The sequence below is a fragment of the Kwoniella shivajii genome, chromosome 1, assembly GCF_035658355.1.
Source record: "Kwoniella shivajii chromosome 1, complete sequence".
Taxonomy (NCBI): domain Eukaryota; kingdom Fungi; phylum Basidiomycota; class Tremellomycetes; order Tremellales; family Cryptococcaceae; genus Kwoniella; species Kwoniella shivajii.
The window spans coordinates 1903710-1925740 of NC_085908.1; the positions used below are offsets into that span (position 1 = coordinate 1903710).

Consider the following 22031-nt stretch of genomic DNA (forward strand, 5'->3'; position numbering starts at 1 on the left):
ACGGGATGAAATGGGTGTGTTGGGGTATGATTTGGGGTTATTAATTCGTCTTTGAATGAATCGGTTTTAGTTTATGTCGATATTGTAAATATGTACTCTTTCGATGATGTTCAAGATGTAAAATGCAGAGTCACTACTGTATGATGCGTGATATTATCAGGCTTCATGTGATTTGTTTCCAAAGAACTTGTTACAAATCGAACTAGAATACTGGTACGAAACCAACTGCTAATTCTTACACCTACTTGCTCAATTGGACCGAACCTAATGCCGACAAAGGAAGGAGATGCATTTTGTACCACTCCTTCTGGAGGCATTCACGACATGTGCGATAGATACACAAGTGATGCACGTTCATTCAATCGATGTATTCGTTACTCGAGATCCACATCTAAATCGATCCGCTGCATGCTAGATTGTGTTTATGTAGAGAACGCATAGAATCGGGACGAATTAGCTCTACTGCCAGCTCAGTCAAAGGCCCGCTGCGGCATTGTAGATCAGTGGCAATTGGTGATGTGGATTTGTACAAGCACAGTACGAGGTCGTACCATTGATGTGTCTGAATCGTATTCGCGATCCAGCATATCGAAGACTTCCTCCTCTGACATTATATGTTGCTGGCGGCCACCGAATCAGAGAAACTCTTTATCGTGTCTGTGAATCTGTGACAGATGCGGATCACAACCATATCCACTTTACACATTTTCCTATGTCAGTACGAACGCCGAATATCTCGAGTTTTGAAGACATTCGATGAGACACCGCTTGTAACAGATCATGTTGTTCATGTGAATTTATCGTATATACAATCCTATAATCATATCCGAAATAGCAAAATAGAGAACTTGAAAAGGGAAAATACGAAATAGAAAGTAATCATGTATTTTTTGAGCTGTTACGAAACGTCCATTATATCATTATCAATTGCACTATACTGTATACAAAAAGGGGTATCATGCTTGTTCTGAGGTATCTATATTCGGCTCTTTCTTTCTATTTCATAGGTGATCTCCATGCGATACCTCTTATATTGTCCATCATCTTCTCGGCCTGTCGCCAAATGTTCGAATAGTCTATCTCGTTTTGCTCGGTGCACCAAGAGGCATTGATGCAGGTCTTCCATTCGATACTCCGTTGGGTATTCCAGAGGATGATGCTTGCCTTTTAGCTTCTTTTGCCAAACTTGAGCTTGAAGCTGTCCTTCTAGCCGCTCGTTCTCTTTGTTTTGTAGCTAGTAGATCTGCCCAAAGAGGATTGGTTGGAATTTTGCCTATTAACCCTTCCAATGTTTGCATCCTAAAGTGAAGAATTTCATCAGTATATTGCTTCTGTTACATAGATCTAAAGGTGCAGATCTCGACTTACCATTGCTCTTTTGAATTATCAGTATCAGCAGAGAAAGTGATTCCATCACAATCCTTGAAGTCCAACATGAAACTTCTTGGTCTGCTAGAGAACCCTTCATCTGATCCTCTTGGTCTCATTGTCATTTTAGACTTCGGTGTACCATTATCTTGTGCTGCGTTTAAGTCAGTAACGGAGATGGCTTGACGTAAGTCGATCTTTGTCACCTCTTTTCTAGTCACTTCGTTGATTGCAACCAAATTGCCTCCTATAAGCTTGAACAAACGTCTTTTTGGCATCTGCAATGACAATGTCAATATACTTCTTGACAAGTGACAGCCTCTACTCACTTTACAATCACCACCTTCTTGAGTCAAAACCCCTTCGTGATACTCGTGCTCATGCCAAGCATGATGTCTGATTCCTCTCAGAGCTTCGTCTATACATTGAGGTAATTCGTCTGAGTTCAACCCCGGTATAGGAGGTAATCTGAAGATCTGTAAAGTTATCTTTGCCAATTGCTTTCTGACTGAACCGTTCGATCCTGAGGTTGTCGTACTCGCACCTGAAGATTTTGGAGTTTGAGGGTGATCACCGTGACTTGTCTCCCTTGATCTATCCGGTTCACCTTTAAACATTGCGAACATTGGGTATCTTATCTCTAATACTCGAGCTTCACAATTTTTGGCAATAGGTTTAAATGCTATGTGTGTTTTAGCGATTGTTGAACCAGAAGATGATGATAGGTATTTCACTATCGTATCTGTTTTAGGCGCAGGTGCGACAGGCGCATTTGGAAGTGGCGTGGCAGATCGGGGATCCTTGGTAACTTTAGGTTTTCTTGGGGAAGCGAATAAGGATCTGAATCCACCAGATTTGGTCGCTGGCGAAGAAGGTGTTTGCGGCCGTCTGATCGCGCTACTAGGTGCGGACTCAGCCTTCTCATGTATCATCTTGATAATATGGGGATCTCTTCGTATATCTAGACTGAGCGAAAACTCGAAGTTGGGGTGTTCGACACTAATTACTCAGAGTTAGTGGGGACCCTCTTTACCACCAAGTAGAGTTTCCTTCGACTCACAGAGAAAACTCTTGATTGACCTTTGCTCCTTCGCCTAAGACAGAATACGGTGTTCTGATGTAATCGATACCGTTATCCAGTGTAATGCAGAAATATGTAGGCTGGTCCGGTATGGGGATTTGAAGCCCTTCTATACCTAAGACCTTGACGAAGATAGTGCCGGATGCTTTACCAGAAGATGCTTCGTGGGCTCGCATGGCTCGAATCTCTGCCGCATGTTCATTCTGTGCGACGCATGACTTTAGCTCTTTGTTATACATCAGGCAGGAAACTCAGAGCTCACCATATCAGAAGGTCTTCTGAGCTGTTTCCAAGCTTTACCAGATTCGATATCTCCAGCTTTATTGTGTCTAATTTTATCATGATAAGACGCTCGTACTACCGCTTTCTCTCGGACTTTATATCCTCGCTGAATCACGTTTGTCAGTTTAGTGGTTCATCTCGAAGATTACGGGACACTTACGTCTATGTGATTGATCTCCTCTCTAAATGCATCCAAAATTGATTGCTGATCATCATCAATACCTAATGTCAGTCTAGGATTACCAGCAACAGTTCGACGGAAGTGTTTTGCCTGTGTTGACTCGCAATCAGCTGCCAACCCTACAGCAATGAGACCTAATGCTCACCTGCTCGGCTTCTTTGTCCGCATCACCCATACTCAGACTTCTTCTACTTCTTCTACTACCTGTGCTGACTCCACTGACATTTCTATCTTTCTCCTTCTCTCTTCGTTTAGCTATGATAGCCTGTTCACAACCTTGCATACCTTCTCCTGTTGGTGAAGGTGATCTACTTCTTTGCTTTGATGATCCAACGTCGACAGGAGGTAACAAAGTATTCTGTTTATTTCGATTTGCGTGGGGATTTTTCAGTATACTAACCGGTCGAGAATTATTATTACCGTTATTGAGGGTTGGTGGAGGTGGCATCTCAGCTGCTATACTTCCACTTAGATCTCTGGTCAATCCACTTGAAGGAGGCAGTGAAGAAGCGAGTTTGTCTAAGGCTGATTTGGGCTCATTCAGGATACCATCACGTTCATTCTGCTTGAGCACTTCATGAGCTGATTGAGTTTGAGATCTGGGTCTCATCGTTGGTCTGGCATCACTGACTTGCCGAGGTGCGTTATCGGTTGTATGCGCTTTACTCATCTTTGGAGCAAGTTCGTCCGCTTCGGTCGAGGACAATGTCAGAGCTATTTGTTCTGTAGGTGGAGGAGGCAAGTCCTTGTCCACGCCTGATGTTCGTCTGTTTTGAGTAGGTGGGATAGCAAAAGTTATAGGTAGAGATTTCGAGAGGTCACCACTACTCGCTGGTCGACGGGATAGACTACCATCTGCGATTCGTTGATTTATAGTCTCTCTTATCATTTCTCTAGAGATCCGTTGACGAACTCTAGTGGTGGTAGAATCCGGACTTTTGCTCTTCGAATCAGCTCCAAATTCACCACCATAAGAACCGCCTGATGTCGATGTAGGCAGCTTATTGAGACTGCTGGAGGTCGACATATTTGGTCTGATAATCTCCTTGACCGGATCGTTTCTTTTGAGCTCGTTGGAAATCTTGATAGGACTGATAGGATTTGATTTGGTTGCGGCAATCCGAGTGGACTCGGCTCGTTGAAGCCTAATCTCGTCGAAGTGGAAGTTCATATCTGGCAGCTTGTGAGGACTCTCTTTCTTCTCTTCAGCGATGTCCTTGATCACGGGCGGAGGAGTAAGTGGCCGTTCAGGAGTAACGGGGCGTTCGGGTTCATTGGGCGAGGTGGACAGTCCGTCGATCGAGGGTTGTTCCTCGAATGTAGCAGGCGCAGAGTTGAAGAACGGAGAGGTTGAACCGATAAATGGGAGTGAGAAACCCGAAATATCGAATTTGCTCGCCTAAGATTAGTCGTTAGCAAAGTATCATGCTACTTGAAGTGCTTGAGGAAGCTAACTCACCCTTTTGTCGGCTACAGTGAGCTTATCCTCATCCACGTTCTTCACAGGACTGGTTACTGGACTTGGGATGTCAAATGGCATGGGAGCTGGGGCTGGTATTTTGGGTAACCTTCTCTTTGATCCCTCTTCGCTCTCTTGGCTTGCGTTCCTTATCATGGGTGAACCAGGAGCCGCTACTTCCCTGGTATCGAAATCCGGGTCAAAGAGAATCTCTGCTCCATTATTCCTTTCCAAATGTATCTGTTCTTCCGGAGTATAGTTCTTGGTCAGTTCTTGGCTGATAGCGGGACTTCGTGGCATTCCAAGTCCCAAACTTTGAGTAGCTAACACTCTTCTAGCTTGAATCCTTTCAGCATGACTGGTTCTACTCAGAGGAACGCCGTCTTCGTCTCTTTCCATGTGCTGTATAGGCAGAACATTAGTAGCAGTCTGAACGGTGATGAACGGGTCTGGCATGACTCCAGCTTGATGAGCATGAGGAGCAGAAGAAGCGAAAGGATCATTGTATTCCGGATAATGGATAGGTGATTGAGGTATAGCAGGTTGTGACGCATTGATGTTCATGAGCATGCTGTGTTCTTGGTTTCGGGGGAAACCAGGCTGTTCGATCGTTGACACTTTCTCGATCAGGGAGAGAGAATGAGCTACAGCCGCTCTTTCAACATGATGAGTTCTACCGTATGGAATACCGGCAGAATCAGTCTCTCCAAACATCTCACCTGCAAGAAGAGGCGTCACGTGAACTGAATCTCCCAAAGATGGCGTTGAGAGGAAAGGTCGGTCAGAATCGCCATCAAGAGGTTCAAGAGGGAGTTCGAAAGCAGCTTGATCTTCGAAAGCAGGAGTATCCATGGTGGGAGGTGAGAATAGCCCTTCTTCAATGAGTGTATCCATAAATTCTGCGGTGGTTGATCCATCTAACATCTGACCGTCGTTTTCTTCAGTCAGAATTGGAGAAGCCTCACCCGAGTTGAGGAGCATATGTCGATTCATAGCTTGAGAATCAGAAAGAAGGTCATCAAGACTGTCATCTCGGGCGAGGTGCATCTGTATGACTCGCTCGTCGACCCATCCATCTTCATCTTCATCATCACGAGTCACGTCAAAGCTACCATCCATACTGGGCTCTGCGCTCATGATCTCGAACTCCTTAACATCTGGAACACTTTGGAAAGTAACCGTTTTCCTGGTAGGGGATTCGCTTCCGGCAGATAGCTCTCTAGGTCCACGAAGTCTTCGAGATGGAGTCATAGCAGATTTGTGAGGCGTGGGCGTGGGTGTTGGGTCCATTGAAGGAATTGAAAGCGACTTGCTAAGAGGTGATGGACCGGCAGATCCGATAGGGGCCGCAAGAAGAGGTGGAGGGACAGCTCGAGGAGGGGATGGTGTGGGTGAACTGCTTGATCTTGCGCCTATACCCAGGGAAGCAGAAGGAGAAGCTCTCCGTTGTTGTTGCTGCTTACTAGCTGAAAGTCGTCTAGGTGATGGTGAGGAGAATACATCATCTCTCTCGACTGGGATAGTTTTGGGACTGGGTCCAAGTTCGGTAGGGGATTCATTTGCCTTTGAGCTTGAACTAGCTGAAAGACCACCTGAAGGTACACGTTTGAAAGGCGATTTTGTGACCAAAGTACCCTTGGCTAGATCCTTGAATCCCATACTAGACCTAGGTACTCTTTTGCCAGCTCTCACATCCGGTGATTCATTCTCTTTTGAACCAGACAATTTTCTTTCAGTTGAAGATCGTCTCTCGACACTCGGAAACGCGACTTTGACTTTCTCAGTAGATACCTTTCTTTGACCGGTAACGGCGGTTCTGGTCCCACTGGATGACCTACTTGTCGATCGAGGTTTTGAAGGCGAAATACCAATCCCCAAACCAATAGCAGCTTTTGAAGTTGTTCCTACACCTTTCGCTGAGGGTGGAGCTTCTCCGAACACTCTCGAAGATCTCTTCTCGTGAACAACATTTTCTGCGTTTGTATCCAGATTCATCCCGGCAGCGTGAGCTCCTTGGACCGTGGTGGGAGATTTGAAGGGGCTGTTCGAGACAAGGGAGTTCTTCGAGACATGTTTGAAAGAGCTTGAAGATCTTCTTGGAGCGTTTGGATCAGGTGATAACGATGCGTTGGGAGAAGATTTTATGGGGGATTGATTGATTGAATCTCGTTTATTGATTTGTAAAGGCGACCATCCTTTTGCTGAGGAGTTGATGATTGAGTTACGAGCGACTCCAGATGCTGATATTGGTGATGAAGTATGAGGTCCCAATCGCAGTCGATTAGAAGGTGATGCTGCATGAGGAGCTGGCATTGAAGTCGACATGGTGAGTGTAAGCGTACTGTAGATGATACGATAATATCAGCTGATTAATCTTTGCATGAACATTTGGCATGACGATGAGCGAGTTTGAGCTCTGACGATGACTTACTATACTTTCAAGAAACCGATAAACAAGCCATCAAATCATCCAACCTTTTCTAAACAATATGCGCTTCTGGCGCTATTCTCTTTCCTATTCTTCCAGTCTTGCTCAGTCTTCTTGATGCCGATTTGTGTTTGTTTTCGAGATTGTCGATATTGTTGATGACTGGAGTGGCGAAAGTGAGAAGCTGTGAGTCAGTCGATGTTATGTGAGTGAGTAAATGAACTGAAGAGAAGACGATGATTTTCTGTCGACCAAGTTGTCTCTGAAATTGATTTAACTCTATGGGTTGTTTACTTTTCACCTTTTTAGTATTCCATTGCATTTGTTTAGAAAAGCCATTCGCGTGTCATTTCAGTTTTACCCTGAAAATCAAAAAAAGAGGGGGACCCAAGCGCACTGCCTACTCACTCTACAGGCGGTGATTACGATATCACCGATTTGTGGCGTAAGTAATCGTGGAACCAAACAAACATTGTGTATGGCAATTGCAATCATTCAACGTGACAAGATGCTTTCAGTGAAGATGAAACGAAGCCTAATGACAACGACAAGCGAGGGGAAATACTGAAGACGAACAGTTGACGTTGATACCTGAGATGAACGACAATGACTTTAAGTGGTTGAACAAGAGTGACCTCTCTGGGTACCTGTCCCATATGGATATGAACGAAAACGCTACTTCTGTAGTGATCAACAGAGTCGATGACTCAACGGCGATATACAGCTGAATCAGGGCTTTGCGTATGATGATATATATTGAAACTTCGGTATGCATACATCATGAAGCCGGTCTACACTTTCTTGAATGCAACTGTACAAACTGTTGTACCGGATTTACCTCCAAAAGAAAATGAAGGATGCGGTACACTTGAGCTGTGAAGTTAGATTCATTAATTAGCTTACTTCCTCAGGCGCAATATGCAGATACGCTGATATCGATTTTATGTGATATACGAGCTACGATAGATGGTCAGAATGGCACTCACTGATATCCCAGTCCTAACAGCACAATTGTTCGGTCGAAACGGACATTAGCTACACCTGGATATCACACCCGTCTTCATTCTTTCGAGTATACCTTTACTCACCTAAACCTTCTTTTGTGTACCTTGACTTTATCTCTTCTTCAGTAAAATTACAACTAGTAATCAAGAAGAAGCCATCCTTCCCAACCAATTGTGCAATTTTTTCAGGGTATACTTGACTTGGTAATCTATCATTCTCTTCTGTTATTCCATCTGGACTCAGACACAAAGCATCATAAGTTCCTTTATCCATTACTAGATCCCATTGTTCACCTTTGAAATCTTTCCTTAACAAATCTTCTGTACGCCATTCTATTTCTACTGGATTAATCACTTCTTCTTCTTCATCTATCTCATCTTCAAGATTCTCCCTCCGTGTCTGTTCTATTGATCTAGCTAGCACCGCGGCTCTTTCAACATAATCAATCCCAGTCAGATGAAATGCTTGTGGTATATCACCTGGTGATGTCAAGAACGATAAGAGTAATGTACCATTACCAGATCCACATTCGAGTACTCGTATTGGTGAAGAAGATGATGATAAATATCGATGTGCCCATTTACGCATTTTCGTGACGGAGGATTCGCCGAACCTACTGCAATCATCAGCGTAATGCCAGAATGAAGTGCGATGTTTAGGAAGATCAACTTGCCATACTTCTCCTTCATCTCCTACATCGTTGAATACTCGCACTTCTCGTCTATTGAAGTATTACGTTAGCTGTATGAAGGAGACGAGGTATTATATTTCACAGAGATTCACACTCAGGCAGAGTAGTACGTTCTGCGTCTGAGTATAAATTTTCCCTATGCTCAAGACAATTGTTTCGTTCCTCAATGGAAGACAGGGGGGACGCAAGCCTCAAGCCGGCAGCAAGTCGATCTAATACAAACTACTCACTCGTATACGTCATCCCAGTGACTCTTCGTACCCAATTTGCTAGGTGGTAATTCTTCGTCGGCCATGTTCCCTGTGACCGCAGCAAGTTATGTCGCAGGTATAGCACTTTTGCTTCTCAAGCATAATCTAAGCAGTTACTCGATGCACAAAATGCAATTCTAAACACAGAAAAAGAATATACAAAATGTCTTTTCGGTGCCCCGCAACCCTCCCACGTGTTGATGACCTAATAAGTACTGCAAATAGCGAGAGGGGGTTATGCGTCAACAAATTGGACGTGTTATGAATTAATGGTATATATACATAGATATCTTGGTTCATCCCGTATCAAAATCCTTTGCATATCAGGATCAAGCCTTGTCACCGACTTTACCATCGAGTCAATCATACACAATATGAACAACCCACTCCTGACCCTCCAAGTAAGTGCTCGTCGTCGATCGTCAACTGGTCTTGGCAAGGTTGAAGGTTTCTTGCCACCCACTTTCCTTTCTCTGTCTTGGTAATGGGCCGAACACCTCCTTCTTCGCTTGCTTCCTTCGGTGTGACTGTGCTAAAGCTAATATTGCTTCACGTGTAGAGTCAATATGCCGCTGTAAGAGACTACATGTCTCCCGTCTTGAGGGAAAGCAAATTCAAAGAACACGGTCGTATCACTCCTGGTAAGTTGACCTCTGTAGCTGCGTATAGCTTGCGTCGTACCGCCATGTATCGGAAAGCTGATATATCCATGGCATGATTCTTGGGTCAATAGAGGAATTTGTCGTGGCTGGTGATTTCTTAGCATACAAATTCCCAGTATGGCAATGGTAGGTTTGAATAACACCAGCCCTTTCCTGCCAGAGCATGAAACAGCTGATGCACGTCGCGTGTAGGGAACAAGGTAGTAGTCAACGTGATTTCTTGCCTAAAGATAAACAATATCTTATCTGTAGAAATGGTACGTTCGAAGCTGGGACTCTGAGGATGTACTTTCGCAACCGGCTGATTTTCGGATATTGCGTCAATCTGAACAGTACCTTCACTTCGAAGAGCTGCAGCGTTGGATTATACGGATCAAGATGAGGACGCTGAGAAGCTTCTCAGCTTCTTGGATGAGGTAAGCCGAGTCTTCTACTCGGTCGTTATACTTCTGACGAAAGATTCATATATAGGCAGATGAAGATAAACCGAAAAATGATGACGACGATTGGGTAGCTACCCATATTGGAAGAGGTGAGCGATTCATACAACATTGAGATATCTTGTACTGAACTTGCAATGCCTCCTTCTTTATGTTTGGTTTCCTCGATGTAGCACCCCAAGCACCACCAACTGATATGGATGAAATTCCTGATATTTCTGATTCACCCACCATTTCGCCTCAGACTCAACCTCAGCCCCCTACTGCATCGTTAGCAGGATTGAATCTCGGTGAAAAAGAAGGTCCATTAGAAGTCGAAGAAATCCCTGATATAGATGATATACCTGATATGGATGAGGAAGGCGAAGGATTGGAAGATGTAGAAGATGAAGCTGCGGTTAGGATCGTACATCCAAGCGAGTGAGTGATGCTTCATTTGAATGACGCAGCTCTAGTGGGCAGTACTTCCAATACATGTTTGGCAAATCGTAGCTGACATATGACAGTAGAGCCGATATTCAATCGACTGCCAAACAGAATCTACTTCAAGTGAGAACTTATGATATTGCAATTGCGTATGATAAGCGATATTCTACCCCTAGATTATGGTTACGTGGATGGGACGAGGTGAGTGTCTTTACAATCCGGGCGAAATAATGCCTAACACTGCTTGCACAGAGTAAGCGCCCTCTTACTGCGGCGCAAGTATTCCAAGATGTGCCCTCCGACCATGCTTTCAAGACAGTAACGATGGAAGCATTTCCTCATACAGGTGAACAAATGGCTTCTGTCCATCCATGTAAACATGCAAGTGTGATGAAAAAATTCATCGATAGGATGGAAGCTTCTCAGTTAGCTCAATTGGGAGAATCATCTTCCGGTCCTGGAGAGATTGCAAAGTCTAGTGGAAGTGGTGATGGAAAGAAGAAATGGGGTATATCAGGTATGGTCAGAAGAGTTACTGGAAACGTGCCCTCATCAACGAAAGAAGGAAAGAAAGTTGACAACGAATATGAAAGTGGTGAAGGAGAAAGAGAAAGAGGCGTCCAAGTTGATATGTATAATGTTATTGTAAGTTTTCTGATGTTGTGACCACCTTACCAACGGGGTCAGAGGCTGACTACTGATTTAAACAAAATAGTTCCTCAAGCTTATGAGTTCAATCTTACCTTCCATCGAGGTGAGTCGTACCTTTATTGATGATCGCTTCTTGTGCATCATGCTGATTTCTTTGACTTGACGCTAGATTGATAGTACCACTTCTACCGCACTCTAATAAATCACCAAGTATGGGTTCGTGTCTCGCATAATGTTGATGTATATATTTCCCTTCCTTATTTGATAGACAAACCTAAAATGATGAATCTTAATACCTTTGTACATGTCGTACTATCTCGGCAAAATTGTAATAGCAAATTGTATTAGTGGCTAAGAGATCGACAGGCCTTTGGTCATTGCGTATAGCCAGCAGCCAAGGAGTTACAATGAGCATCAACATGTTAAGCATCTTGTGTGTGTGACGCATCATCACGTGGTCTCAACGACCTTTTCTCCCTCCACTCCTTCGTCCTCGCCTTCCTCAACCTTTGCTTCCTATACAAGCACATACAATCATGCAGTCTACACATATAAAGCACCATCACAAAGGCTGCCCTTGACCTCAATACCTCATGCATGTTACTGCCTTTCACAAAGAATTAGCAATTTCATCACCATGTCAGACAGCTCTTACATACAGGAGATCATAGTCTCAACCAATGAGAATAAGATCAGAGTATCCCTTGATTGGGACAGGTTGATTGATTTCCAAGTTGGTAAAGTAGTTTCGCTAGCTCGTGATCAGTGAGTCATTCGCTCTCCTTCCTCATCTTGTAATCTAATCCAGGACAATCTTTTACCAACGGGGTCCGACGCAGATTGTATCATACCGCGACCCTACTGACACACATATTCTTAGACAGTTCTGGGTTTCACCTGATATTGCATCGTCTTTATCTGCCCATTCTCATAAAGCATCACATCTAATCCTTTTGAAAAGCAAAGATGGGTGTACAACTCTGGTGTTGTACCCCGTATCGACCTCTGATGTCAATAACGTCTTCGTGATTGAAGATGGAAAGATCAAGAGTAACTTACAACGGGTATCTCTGGAAAAAACAGACGAAATAGTATGGGTAATTTGTGTGGAAGCGAAAACTCCTGTCCAAGAAAGAAGATCAGTATCGAAAGCAATTAAGATTGCTAGAGGCTTAGTAGGTTCAAACAAAGTAGATAAGTCACATGATTTAGATATATTCGATCAATTGGGTGTTTGTACTTGGGAAAGTTTCAAACAACCTGGTGAGTGATGATTACCTCAATACCTTTCTTCCACGTTACTATGTCTTCAAGTATCGAGAGCACGAACTGGAGAGAGTTGACCCTGTTCTTGAAGACGGCAGCCGTACACGACCAACATTGGATTTGTTATTATCCATCATTCCCAAACATCCTATTGGAACTTATCTGATCGATGATGGATGGCAGGATGTATCACCTGAAAGGAAACTCAACTCCTTCAATGCATACTCAGCTCTAGGTGCTACTCTGTCTGAGACAGTTGAAGCTTTGAAAGACAGGGGCGTAGGGAAAGTTGGAGTTTGGATGACTTTACAAGGTTATTGGGAAGGTATACATCCCTCCAGTGAATTAGTCGAAAAATACCATTGTAAACAATATCAAGTTGGAAAGGTTTTGGGTGGTTTAGAAGACGAATCTGAACCAAGTGGGAAAACATTGTTTTATCCTTCTCCTGAAAAAGCAGGATCATTCTGGGAAGATTACTTGACTACTTTGAAAGAAAGTGGAATCGACTTTGTCAAGGTGAGTATCCTAATTCTGAACCGACCTCCTTATTCAATTGTTGGACAAGTCGGCGAATTTGATCCTGAGGTTGACTACTGAGCCTATTTTTTGTATTGGCAGATTGATAATCAAGGATATTCTGAAATGGCAGTCGATCCAGCAGGTTTACACCTGCAGAGGTCGCTGTTCCTTGGATGTATGAAAGCTGTCGAGAAAGTCTTTGGACTAAATGCGGTTATTGTCTGTATGGCTCATAACGAAAGAATGTTGAATGGACCTGGTGGATTAAACTTCGATCGTCCTTCTGATAATCTAATCTTCCGGTGAGGAAAGGCTCTTTATGAGGTGTCAAAGGTAGAAAGAAAGCTAATTCAGCTATGATTTTGATACTTTTATAGAAATAGCGATGACTTCGCGATACCACTTACCCTCGACCACACTGATCATATCTATATGAACTTGTATACCTCTATCCTCACTTCTAATTTAGCACTCATACCAGATTTCGACATGTTGGCTTCGTCGCCTAAATCCCAGTGGCCAATATATCATGCACTTCTTCGATCTTTGGGGCCCGGTCCAGTCCTTTTGTCTGATACTCCTCACGATATTCCTGATGAAGCTCTCATCTCCAGAATGACTGGTGAGACTAAAGACGGTGTAATCAAAGTAATCAAAGCGACAAATGCAGCTCAGGTGTTATCCCGTAGATGGTTCTCAGAGGGGGTCAGGGGAAGCAAAGAGGGTCCAGCTTTAGTTGCTGGAAGTAAGTTTGGTGAAGTAGGCGGTATCATTGGCGCTTGGAATGTACATCATCCCAATACAGAAGCGATTGCCAAAGATCAAATTTCCTGGGAAGATGTGGAGGATTTGCTAGACTTGGAAGAAAACAGTGCATCTGAATATCTGCTGAGCATACCTCTGAACATATCGAAACATAGTCAAAAGCAAGAATCCAATAGCCCAATCGTCACACTAGTCAATGCATCCGATCAAGGCACAATGGACATTGAACTGGAAAAAGGCGAATCTGAGATGGTCGTGGTCAGTAAAGTCTACAATTTGCACGCCGCTAGATTGGCTATTGTGGGATTGAAAGGGAAATTCGCTTCTTTAGCTGGTATCGAGCATATCAGCACTAACAGTAAGAGCCAGTCTACAATGGCCGCGTATTGTCAGGATCGTTATGTGCTGGATTCCTTGCTGATATTCAACCCATTTTGTCCCTGTAGAAGACTCGATCACTTTCAGATCGACTTATTCTGCTCAAGCAATCTCGATCATTTTGATCGGTGAAGAAGACATCTCATCTGCATCGATCAAAGCATCCATGGATGGTGTAGACAGTAAGGTTGATGTTCATGCCATCACAATCCGACAAGGAACAGAGACGGTCACAGGTCGTTTGATCGATTTACACTTCCCTCCAGAATCTAATCAAGGACAAAAAGCAGCTTGGGACGTTGAAATCGTGCTTGGACATTGACACCCCTTCTGAAGTTTGAATTGTATATGGAAGCTGAACGACAACAATGCCAATGTATATAGCACAACTTGTAATCTTATGCCATACACTTTGTTTTATGAATAAATCGCAATTAGTTGCCAAGCAGCTGTGAGAATTGTGATGTTACTTGGCAAATGAATCGAGATCTTATCCAACAGTCATTCAGGAATGAGATTATGAGCCACAATGCCACCCTTCTCTCTCTCGGTATCAAAATTTGAATCCCTGTGCCAGTTTGGGTTACGGTAAAATCGCCTAATTCATACTCGTAATTGCTATCTACTCGTAATTCAGCTCACTCGTGTACGTTTCAATTCGAATTTCACGTTATCCGGCAACTCGTCTGCGGATGTCTTTTCGATAATTTCCAACGAACAACGACAATTAGTTCAGTGACTCGATTAGTGGAGAAAAAAAAAGTCAAAACCAAGAACAGTTGGAATACATAAATAGATCTCAACAAATTCATTCTCGAAAAATCGTATCATCCTATCATCTCAGCTTCTCGACTCCAACTTCGTTGTACTCGATCATATCTCAAACAAAGTAAAAAGAAAGGACAAAATGTCAGAACCTACAATCGTACCTTCCTCAGCACCAGCACCAAATGGAGGAACTTCAACTCCTCTCTTGGGAAGCAGAGGGGGTCCTGCAGGTACTGGTGCTGGAGGTAGTTTTGGCGTCAAGTCTGGTTTAGCTCAAATGTTGAAAGGAGGGTGAGTGGTCTCTCCTCTTTGGAATCATGCAGACCGATGACTGGGAGGTCTGGGGCTGTGCTGTGGTCGTAAACGTCGAAATTATCTCGATCGATCACTTCAGAGAAAGTTGACTAACATTGATTCATCGTTGTTAGTGTTATCATGGATGTCATGAATGCTGAGCAAGCCAAGATCGCCGAAGAAGCAGGTGCAAGTGCTGTTATGGCATTAGGTGAGTCGTCAGAGACCATTTTCTACCAGGGCTTACTTACTGAGTATTGCTCTCGATCATAGAGAGAATCCCAGCCAACATCAGAAGAGACGGTGGTGTAGCTAGGATGGTAAGTGATTGTCCCTTGCGACTACTTGATCATGTCTCGAGGAAACACATTATGTTGTCGTATCACGTAGCTGATCAAACTGCATCCGATTAGTCCGATCCTGGAATGATTAAACAAATCATGGAAGCTGTTTCAATTCCAGTAATGGCAAAAGTCAGAATCGGTCATTTCGTAGAAGCTCAAATCTTGCAATCTGTCGGTGTCGATTATATCGATGTAAGTGTGTCCTGTCGTATCAAATTCGATTCACTTCCAAAATATAGGAGCGTCAAGGGAACTAACTAACCTTATATGAAACACACATAGGAATCGGAAGTCCTGACCATGGCAGACGATCAACATCATATCGGTAAACATTCTTTCAAAGTTCCTTTTGTATGTGGATGTAAGAATCTAGGAGAAGCTCTTCGAAGAATCTCAGAAGGAGCTGCGTGAGTGTGACTATCGTGCTAGCGATCCCATCATGAGTACCGCTGATCTACCCTTCTCCTCAATCACTGTCCACCTTTTCTGACTTGGCTCTATTCGTCATATACGCATTTACCTACGATCTATATCGGTATATTTGCTCCTCCAGCATGATCCGAACAAAAGGTGAAGCAGGTACTGGAGATGTCATTGAAGCTGTACGACATCAAAGGGCTGTTATGTCCGACATTAGAAAAGCAGCTGCTATGTCCGATGACGAATTGTATGCCTTCGCCAAAGAGCTTTCAGCTCCTTATCACTTGTTAAAGGAGACTGCTCGATTGAAGAGATTGCCTGTCGTTTCGTAAGTATCCAATCATCATTCATTCCGAAAGCATCGCTAAGCTAAGGTTTCGTATAAACAGCTTCGCAGCAGGTGGTGTTGCTACGCCAGCCGATGCGGCTATGATGATGCAATTAGGATGTGATGGTGGTGAGTACATAATCCCTATACTATAACGACATATCTGGATGAAGATTCACTTCATGTTAATTTCGCTTTGTTAGTCTTCGTTGGTTCCGGTATCTGTAAGTATCTCATCGAATTGTACCGGTCAGGAATGCTTGACTGATACACAATCATCACAGTCCTTTCTGGTGATCCCGCCAAACGAGCACGTGCTATCGTCCAAGCCGTGACCCACTACAACAACCCTTCTGTACTTGCTGAGATATCCACTGATCTCGGTGAAGCCATGGTCGGTATCAGCACGTGAGTGATGGTCTACTTGCTCGACAGTACCACTGTTCAGGAAATGTTTCCTAAAGTGTGACATTCGAACAATACTGATCTCCTGTATAATCTCAGTCCTGCTGAACGTGAGATCAAAGGCGGACGAATGGCAGGAAGAGGTAACTAGGAAATTCTATATAGAGGTGAACCGAAATCCCCAATTCATGGGGATGAGGTTGCGTTGAATGAAAGAATAGAAGAAATGAAGTAAAACCCTGTGACTTAACTCATAGATCAATAAACGTAGGACAAATCCAAAATCAACATGGATTTAAATGTATGCAATACCAGTGTAAATATCTACAATGTTCATTGTCAAGACGAGCTCCTGGATTGTCAAATCGCTGAATCTGCTTCGTCATTATTATTACATGTCTTCACCTTTGCATACTCACTGCCGAAGCTGATAGAGATTTACAAGGCCAAGTAATGCATATTTATAGCTGATATGGATATCTAACACGAAAGGATATTGCCGTTAAACATATTCTATCTATTTAATGGTGTCTGTTAAGTTCTGATCCTAATGTTTTACCTCTCCGCTTTCTTCTTTGCCGCTTTAGCTGCTGCTTTGGCTGCTGCTGCTGCCTCTTCAGCCGCTTTCAGCTCATTGACATATTCGATTCGTTTCATGTTATGCAATATATACTATTAGCGATGATGAAGGCAATGTATCAGCTGATTCATAGCGTTAAGTACGTAAGCAGTAAGGGGGACTTACGAAAAGAGCGATTATCCTATGATATGTTGAATATACGGAATACGAGAAACAGAGTCAGTTCAACTTCGAAGTATACCTTGATCCACCAATGGAAAAAAAGGGTTTAGACTGTCTCGTATCGTTCTTGTGATGGTCTGTGCAATAACTGTACTCGTACTCGTACTCACGTGAATGGGATTGATCCTAGTAAGATCATCGTAGCGTATAAACAGAACAATGGAGTATCCAATTGTGGATCGTCTTGTTTGGGATAAAGTCCTATGTAAGTTTGAGATCCCGTTGCTGCTACGATAAATAATTTCAAGAACGCATTTGCCATTAAGACTATGAATATTAAATTGAAATTGATATTATTAGTATCTGCGTTTTCACTTTTGATCTCAATCGTAGTTGAGGTGAGCGGCTCGAAAGACATGGAGCGTAAGCCGATGAAGGATGAGTTTCGTGTGAAGTTGACGTAGAGATCGGCTTACAATAGAATTCAATGTCCACATATTTCCTAGTTTCGTATAGTCCATCGGCCCACATCGACTCTGCATTTGGACGAACAATAGCAAATTAGCGTCTTCGTATTTTTCGATGATACACCCTCATCTGATCGTCCTTTTTGTATCTACTCTAGAGAAGAACGAATCAATACATACCGAGGAATCGTCGACAGAGAGGGAATTTCCAGCTGAGAATCACAGCGATACAATCGTTATCAACATCATATCTCATTATCTCATTCGGAATAGGCTAATTTTAGGACTAACGGGGAACAGAGAGAGATTCATGACCTACAATAAATCGGCACACATGGATATTATGATGAACATCCACATGGCGACGTCGAAAGCTGCTGCAAAGCTGTTAAGTCATTTGATCAGTAAGTCTCCTTCTGCTTCACTCCCCCGCGCATGAACACAAGAACCCAAGGAGTATGGAAGCAGACTTGAACTCACACGACACCACCTAGATGTTTCGGTATATTCGTATTACCTATGAATTATGTTATGGTAATGAGTATCAGTATACGCGACCGCTGCAACAGTCTATCAAAGAGAGTTTAACCAAACTTACCGACAAATCCTGCATTATGATCTCCATCCATTTGGTCATAGACCCTCTGATCGTTACCCAGATAATGACCTGAGTCATATATCGAATCGAGGATCAGTCTTATCGCTCTCGCTACCAAGATACTACCAGACCGCCAATAAGACGGAAGAGCGGTCGAGCTCACCCATAGTCTCAGAAAAACATTTCGTGTTTTCAATGAAGATCAATATCCAAACCACTAAAGGCTGTAAAAGATTTCGTGAGACATCAGCTCAGCAATCCAATTGAATCATTCTGACACGTTTGGAAGAAATGGAAAAAGCGAAACATACCATCACTAAAGCACCTGCTGCTATTATCATCCATATCTTGCATATTTTATGCACAAGCCTCTCCCACATACCCCTACCGACAAACTCGAGTGCCATGTTAGAATAACTTTGATCGGGTCAGATGTGTGATATATACGAGGAGTTCAATCGGTGTTTTATGCGCTGCTATTATGATAGTAGCTGTGATTGTTGTTGCGCGAACTTGAGAGTGTGTTCGGTTGACGAAGGTTGTAGTATTGCTGATAGTAGTGCGTTGTATGTTGTGAGGTTTGTGTGATGTGTAAGCTGTGGAAAGGGAAAGATGGGTGGAGTCATGGATGATGAGGAAGGGTGCTGCTCGATAGTAATCGGCTTATATACCTTCCGAAATGATGAGACTTGTGCATACCATAATGACACTTGACCTAGAGGCGTCCAAACAGTCCATTCATCGGATATGTTTCACCAAAGCGTCAAAGGAGGCGACCCAGGATGATCAGTTTCAGTCGAGATGAAAGCAAAGACTGAGGCCTGAAACGAGCTTTTCCTTGTTTCGCTCTTCCGACAATGCTATGGAGTCAGTAAGTTGCGTGTGAGCTTTTGCGAGTATCAGCATTTATCAAGTGGGTGAGACAGTTGGTGAGTCATGAATGTTAAATCTAGTAAGATCTCTGCCTTTACTTGACGTTACCATGAACGCGAAAACGCTTTGAGAAATCTCTGCTATCAGCACGGGAGTCTTAGGTATTCATCTAAGGCCATGAGGTATAGCAAGTGTCGCGACCGGTCTAATCTGCGCACCTTTTGAACCTCCCTTGCATCTTGAACGACTAAAGAGACGTTTTACAGAAGGTAGAAGGTGAACCCCATCCCAAAGCAAGTGTCAGGTGGAGGGGAAATACAGAACCACGCGCGCATCTTTATGTTTAAATGGTGGTATTACCGGTGTTATCCCCGAGCGTGGCAATTCGAGTTTTTGATTTTCCGAGAACCTTTGAACATGTTGTATGATGATGGAATATTATTTTCACAATTTAACGATTATTGAGAGACCGCTCTCTCAATCAGATCAATATCATCACAACAACATTGATCACACCGATCAATACAGAATATACTCGAATCGACCTTCGACGAACCAAAGTATTAGCGGAACAAGATGGGTGAGCTTCGAATCATTTCGGTCTAGGAGATTCAACGTCCTTTGCTGATTGAGATTTCCAATGTCCACCCTTCTCCTCAATTGATCGCACGAAATTATTGCAATGTATCCTTTAAACCAATCACAGCACCAAAGAAGAAGGCTCAAAAGATGGCTTTGTCCGATTTCTTCGCTGGAGGTGAAGGTGAGTCTTGATGAATAACGCTCAACAGACATCTCGAGATATATAAATATAGGAATGAATGTTGCATCATCGAAATGAAACTTATGGCTGATGGGTTTCTGGGGACTGATAGAAACCGGAGGTTCGTGGGCGGATGATATAGACTTCCCCTCTGCTCGTGAGTACTCACCTTTGCAAGCCCTCTTACTTGAATTGACACTTGTCCAAAAGCTGCTGCTCGTGAGAACACCGGCCCGAAACGAGGTGAACCCGGTTATCTTGATTCTATGCCTGACCGAGCTGCAAGAGGATGTAAGTCGTTCAGCTTTTGCCCTTTTTACTCTCTACAGCCGTGGAGCTTACTCCCACCATCAGCTTCTGGATTCCCTGGAGCTCCTTCTCGAGAAGAATTACCCCTTCCTACCGTACCACCTTTCACCGCCTTTGTCGGCAATCTCTCATACGAACCTGATCTCGAGGATGCCGTCAAAGATTTTTTCACCGATTTGAACCCTACAAGTGTCAGAATCATGAAAGACGCTACTGGAAAGCCTAAAGGATTCGGATACGTAGAATTCCCTACTCAGGATGCCTTGAAAGAAGCCTTAGGAAGAACAGGCGCGCAATTACAGGGAAGAACAGTCAGACTTAGTGTAGCCGATGCTCGTGAGTCCGATATCTTATTGCAACATATGGTACTGCAAGTAGTGCGAGGAACTGACAGAAACTTTGGTGTGATCAGCTGCCAACCGAAGAGATGCCCTCCCACCTTCAGCAGCCGAAGAATCAAATCAATGGCGAAGAGCCACTCCAGTCGCACCCCGAGCCGATGCCCCCACTCCTGCTCGACGAACTCCCTCATTCTCTCCCGCTGAACCTGGACCCGATAGAGATTGGGGAGCTGCTAGAGGAGCGAGATTTACCCCTGCGCCCCCTGTACCTGCCGGCGAATTTAGAAGAGATAGCTCTGGCGCTGGAAGGGTAAGGGATGTTACCCCAGGTGTAGCGGACGAAGTGGATCAATGGAGAAGCAACAAACCTTTCGCTGAGCCTAAAGCCGGTTCAAGAGATCTACCACCTCATCAAAGAGGCGGTCCTCCTTCTGGACAAAGCAGCCCAGGTTTGGCTGATTCGGAGAATACTGTGAGTAACTGGTCACTCCTCAAGTACTGGTACTTTCATCAGCTGATCTCACTGGTATTCGTCCTATTTAGTGGTCCCGAGCTACCAAATTGAGGACTCCCGCCGCTGAAGTTCCTCCCGCTCGATCATCGACCCAGTCTCCTGCCGACGATAAAGAATGGCGATCTGCCCGAGCTACCCCTGCTGCCAGTCAACCGGGTAGTGCCGATGGCGAGAGTGAGTATACTAGCTTCTGTCTTTAGCTTCAAAGATACTTCATAAAGACTGATAACTGACCTATGCGCAGGCCCTAGACAAGCTCCTGCTGCTCCTGCTGCGCCCGTAGAACGAAGAAAACTCCAACTTGCTCCCCGATCCGTCCCTGCTACACCCTCCACCGCTTCCATTGAATCTGACTCGCCATCAAGTCGAGCATCAATCTTTGGTACCGCTAAGCCCATCGATTCAGCTTCAAAAGAAGCAGTAGCAGAAGCCAAATTGGCGCAAAAAGAGGAAGAGAGAAAGAAAGCTAGGGAAGCTGAAATTGCCCAAAAGAAGGAGGAAGAAGAGAAAGCTAAAGCTTTTGGTGAAGAGAGACTGAAATCTATCCAAGCTGCTCAAGAAAAAGCCGAAGCTAAAGCATCTGGCAGACCCCAACAACAAAGGGAAAATTCTGGAAAACCTCAACAACAAAATCAAGGTCAACAGAAATTCCCTCCCAGAGAAGGTGGTAATAAAAAAGCGCACCCGCATCCCCATCCTACCCGAAAAGCGTCAACGGAACCTAAAAAAGATGAAGAAGGCTTCGAACCTGTAACATCCAGGAAAGGTTCCACCGCTCCATCGAACGCCCCCTCAGCGACCCAAGAAAATAAACCTAAGCGTGATGCTACCACACGACCGGCATTCTCTTTCGCCGCTGCGGCAAGGGCTGAAGGATTTGTGGAAGGAGACGAGGATGTAGTTGATGCCGCAAAAGGTATCGAAGAAGTGAAGATCTAGGATAGCATCGTGTGGTTGAGTGCAGAGAGAGCTTGCTTTATTCTTGGTGGATGGGGGATCGAGAAGAATA

The 22031-nt window shown here is 44.0% G+C and overlaps 7 protein-coding genes across 7 annotated transcripts; 4 read left to right on the forward strand and 3 right to left on the reverse strand.

Annotated features, from left to right (window-relative positions):
• Nucleotides 1-1076: 1076 nt before the first annotated feature.
• On the reverse strand, nt 1077-6696 carry IL334_000724 (uncharacterized protein; the record flags this gene model as incomplete). The annotated part of the gene is made up of 9 exons (XM_062932488.1): nt 1077-1299; nt 1369-1646; nt 1698-1912; nt 1976-2367; nt 2429-2652; nt 2712-2837; nt 2892-3002; nt 3058-4311; nt 4372-6696. 9 exons carry the CDS (start codon nt 6694-6696, stop codon nt 1077-1079), a joined length of 5148 nt encoding a protein of 1715 aa, XP_062788539.1.
• An 894-nt stretch (nt 6697-7590) lies between these two features.
• IL334_000725 (uncharacterized protein) lies at nt 7591-8790 on the reverse strand (the record flags this gene model as incomplete). The annotated part of the gene is made up of 4 exons (XM_062932489.1): nt 7591-7672; nt 7884-8417; nt 8478-8525; nt 8726-8790. The coding sequence occupies 4 exons, from the start codon at nt 8788-8790 to the stop codon at nt 7591-7593; spliced, it is 729 nt and encodes a 242-aa protein (XP_062788540.1).
• A 330-nt stretch (nt 8791-9120) lies between these two features.
• On the forward strand, nt 9121-11124 carry IL334_000726 (uncharacterized protein; the record flags this gene model as incomplete). Its single annotated transcript, XM_062932490.1, has 11 exons — nt 9121-9147; nt 9306-9387; nt 9480-9534; nt 9601-9665; nt 9742-9824; nt 9880-9940; nt 10022-10268; nt 10358-10475; nt 10527-10919; nt 10990-11028; nt 11095-11124. The coding sequence occupies 11 exons, from the start codon at nt 9121-9123 to the stop codon at nt 11122-11124; spliced, it is 1200 nt and encodes a 399-aa protein (XP_062788541.1).
• A 438-nt stretch (nt 11125-11562) lies between these two features.
• On the forward strand, nt 11563-14178 carry IL334_000727 (uncharacterized protein; the record flags this gene model as incomplete). Its single annotated transcript, XM_062932491.1, has 6 exons — nt 11563-11690; nt 11806-12188; nt 12283-12710; nt 12813-13015; nt 13091-13836; nt 13925-14178. 6 exons carry the CDS (start codon nt 11563-11565, stop codon nt 14176-14178), a joined length of 2142 nt encoding a protein of 713 aa, XP_062788542.1.
• A 585-nt stretch (nt 14179-14763) lies between these two features.
• On the forward strand, nt 14764-16566 carry IL334_000728 (pyridoxal biosynthesis protein PDX1; the record flags this gene model as incomplete). The annotated part of the gene is made up of 10 exons (XM_062932492.1): nt 14764-14915; nt 15053-15129; nt 15192-15238; nt 15332-15454; nt 15545-15669; nt 15816-16010; nt 16072-16139; nt 16214-16234; nt 16295-16418; nt 16515-16566. 10 exons carry the CDS (start codon nt 14764-14766, stop codon nt 16564-16566), a joined length of 984 nt encoding a protein of 327 aa, XP_062788543.1.
• A 404-nt stretch (nt 16567-16970) lies between these two features.
• On the reverse strand, nt 16971-18629 carry IL334_000729 (uncharacterized protein; the record flags this gene model as incomplete). The annotated part of the gene is made up of 10 exons (XM_062932493.1): nt 16971-17087; nt 17161-17176; nt 17328-17484; nt 17634-17693; nt 17805-17836; nt 17944-18009; nt 18105-18141; nt 18223-18291; nt 18386-18446; nt 18534-18629. The coding sequence occupies 10 exons, from the start codon at nt 18627-18629 to the stop codon at nt 16971-16973; spliced, it is 711 nt and encodes a 236-aa protein (XP_062788544.1).
• A 1195-nt stretch (nt 18630-19824) lies between these two features.
• On the forward strand, nt 19825-21961 carry IL334_000730 (uncharacterized protein; the record flags this gene model as incomplete). Its single annotated transcript, XM_062932494.1, has 7 exons — nt 19825-19858; nt 19971-20015; nt 20069-20149; nt 20213-20503; nt 20580-20980; nt 21052-21196; nt 21267-21961. The coding sequence occupies 7 exons, from the start codon at nt 19825-19827 to the stop codon at nt 21959-21961; spliced, it is 1692 nt and encodes a 563-aa protein (XP_062788545.1).
• Nucleotides 21962-22031: the final 70 nt, after the last annotated feature.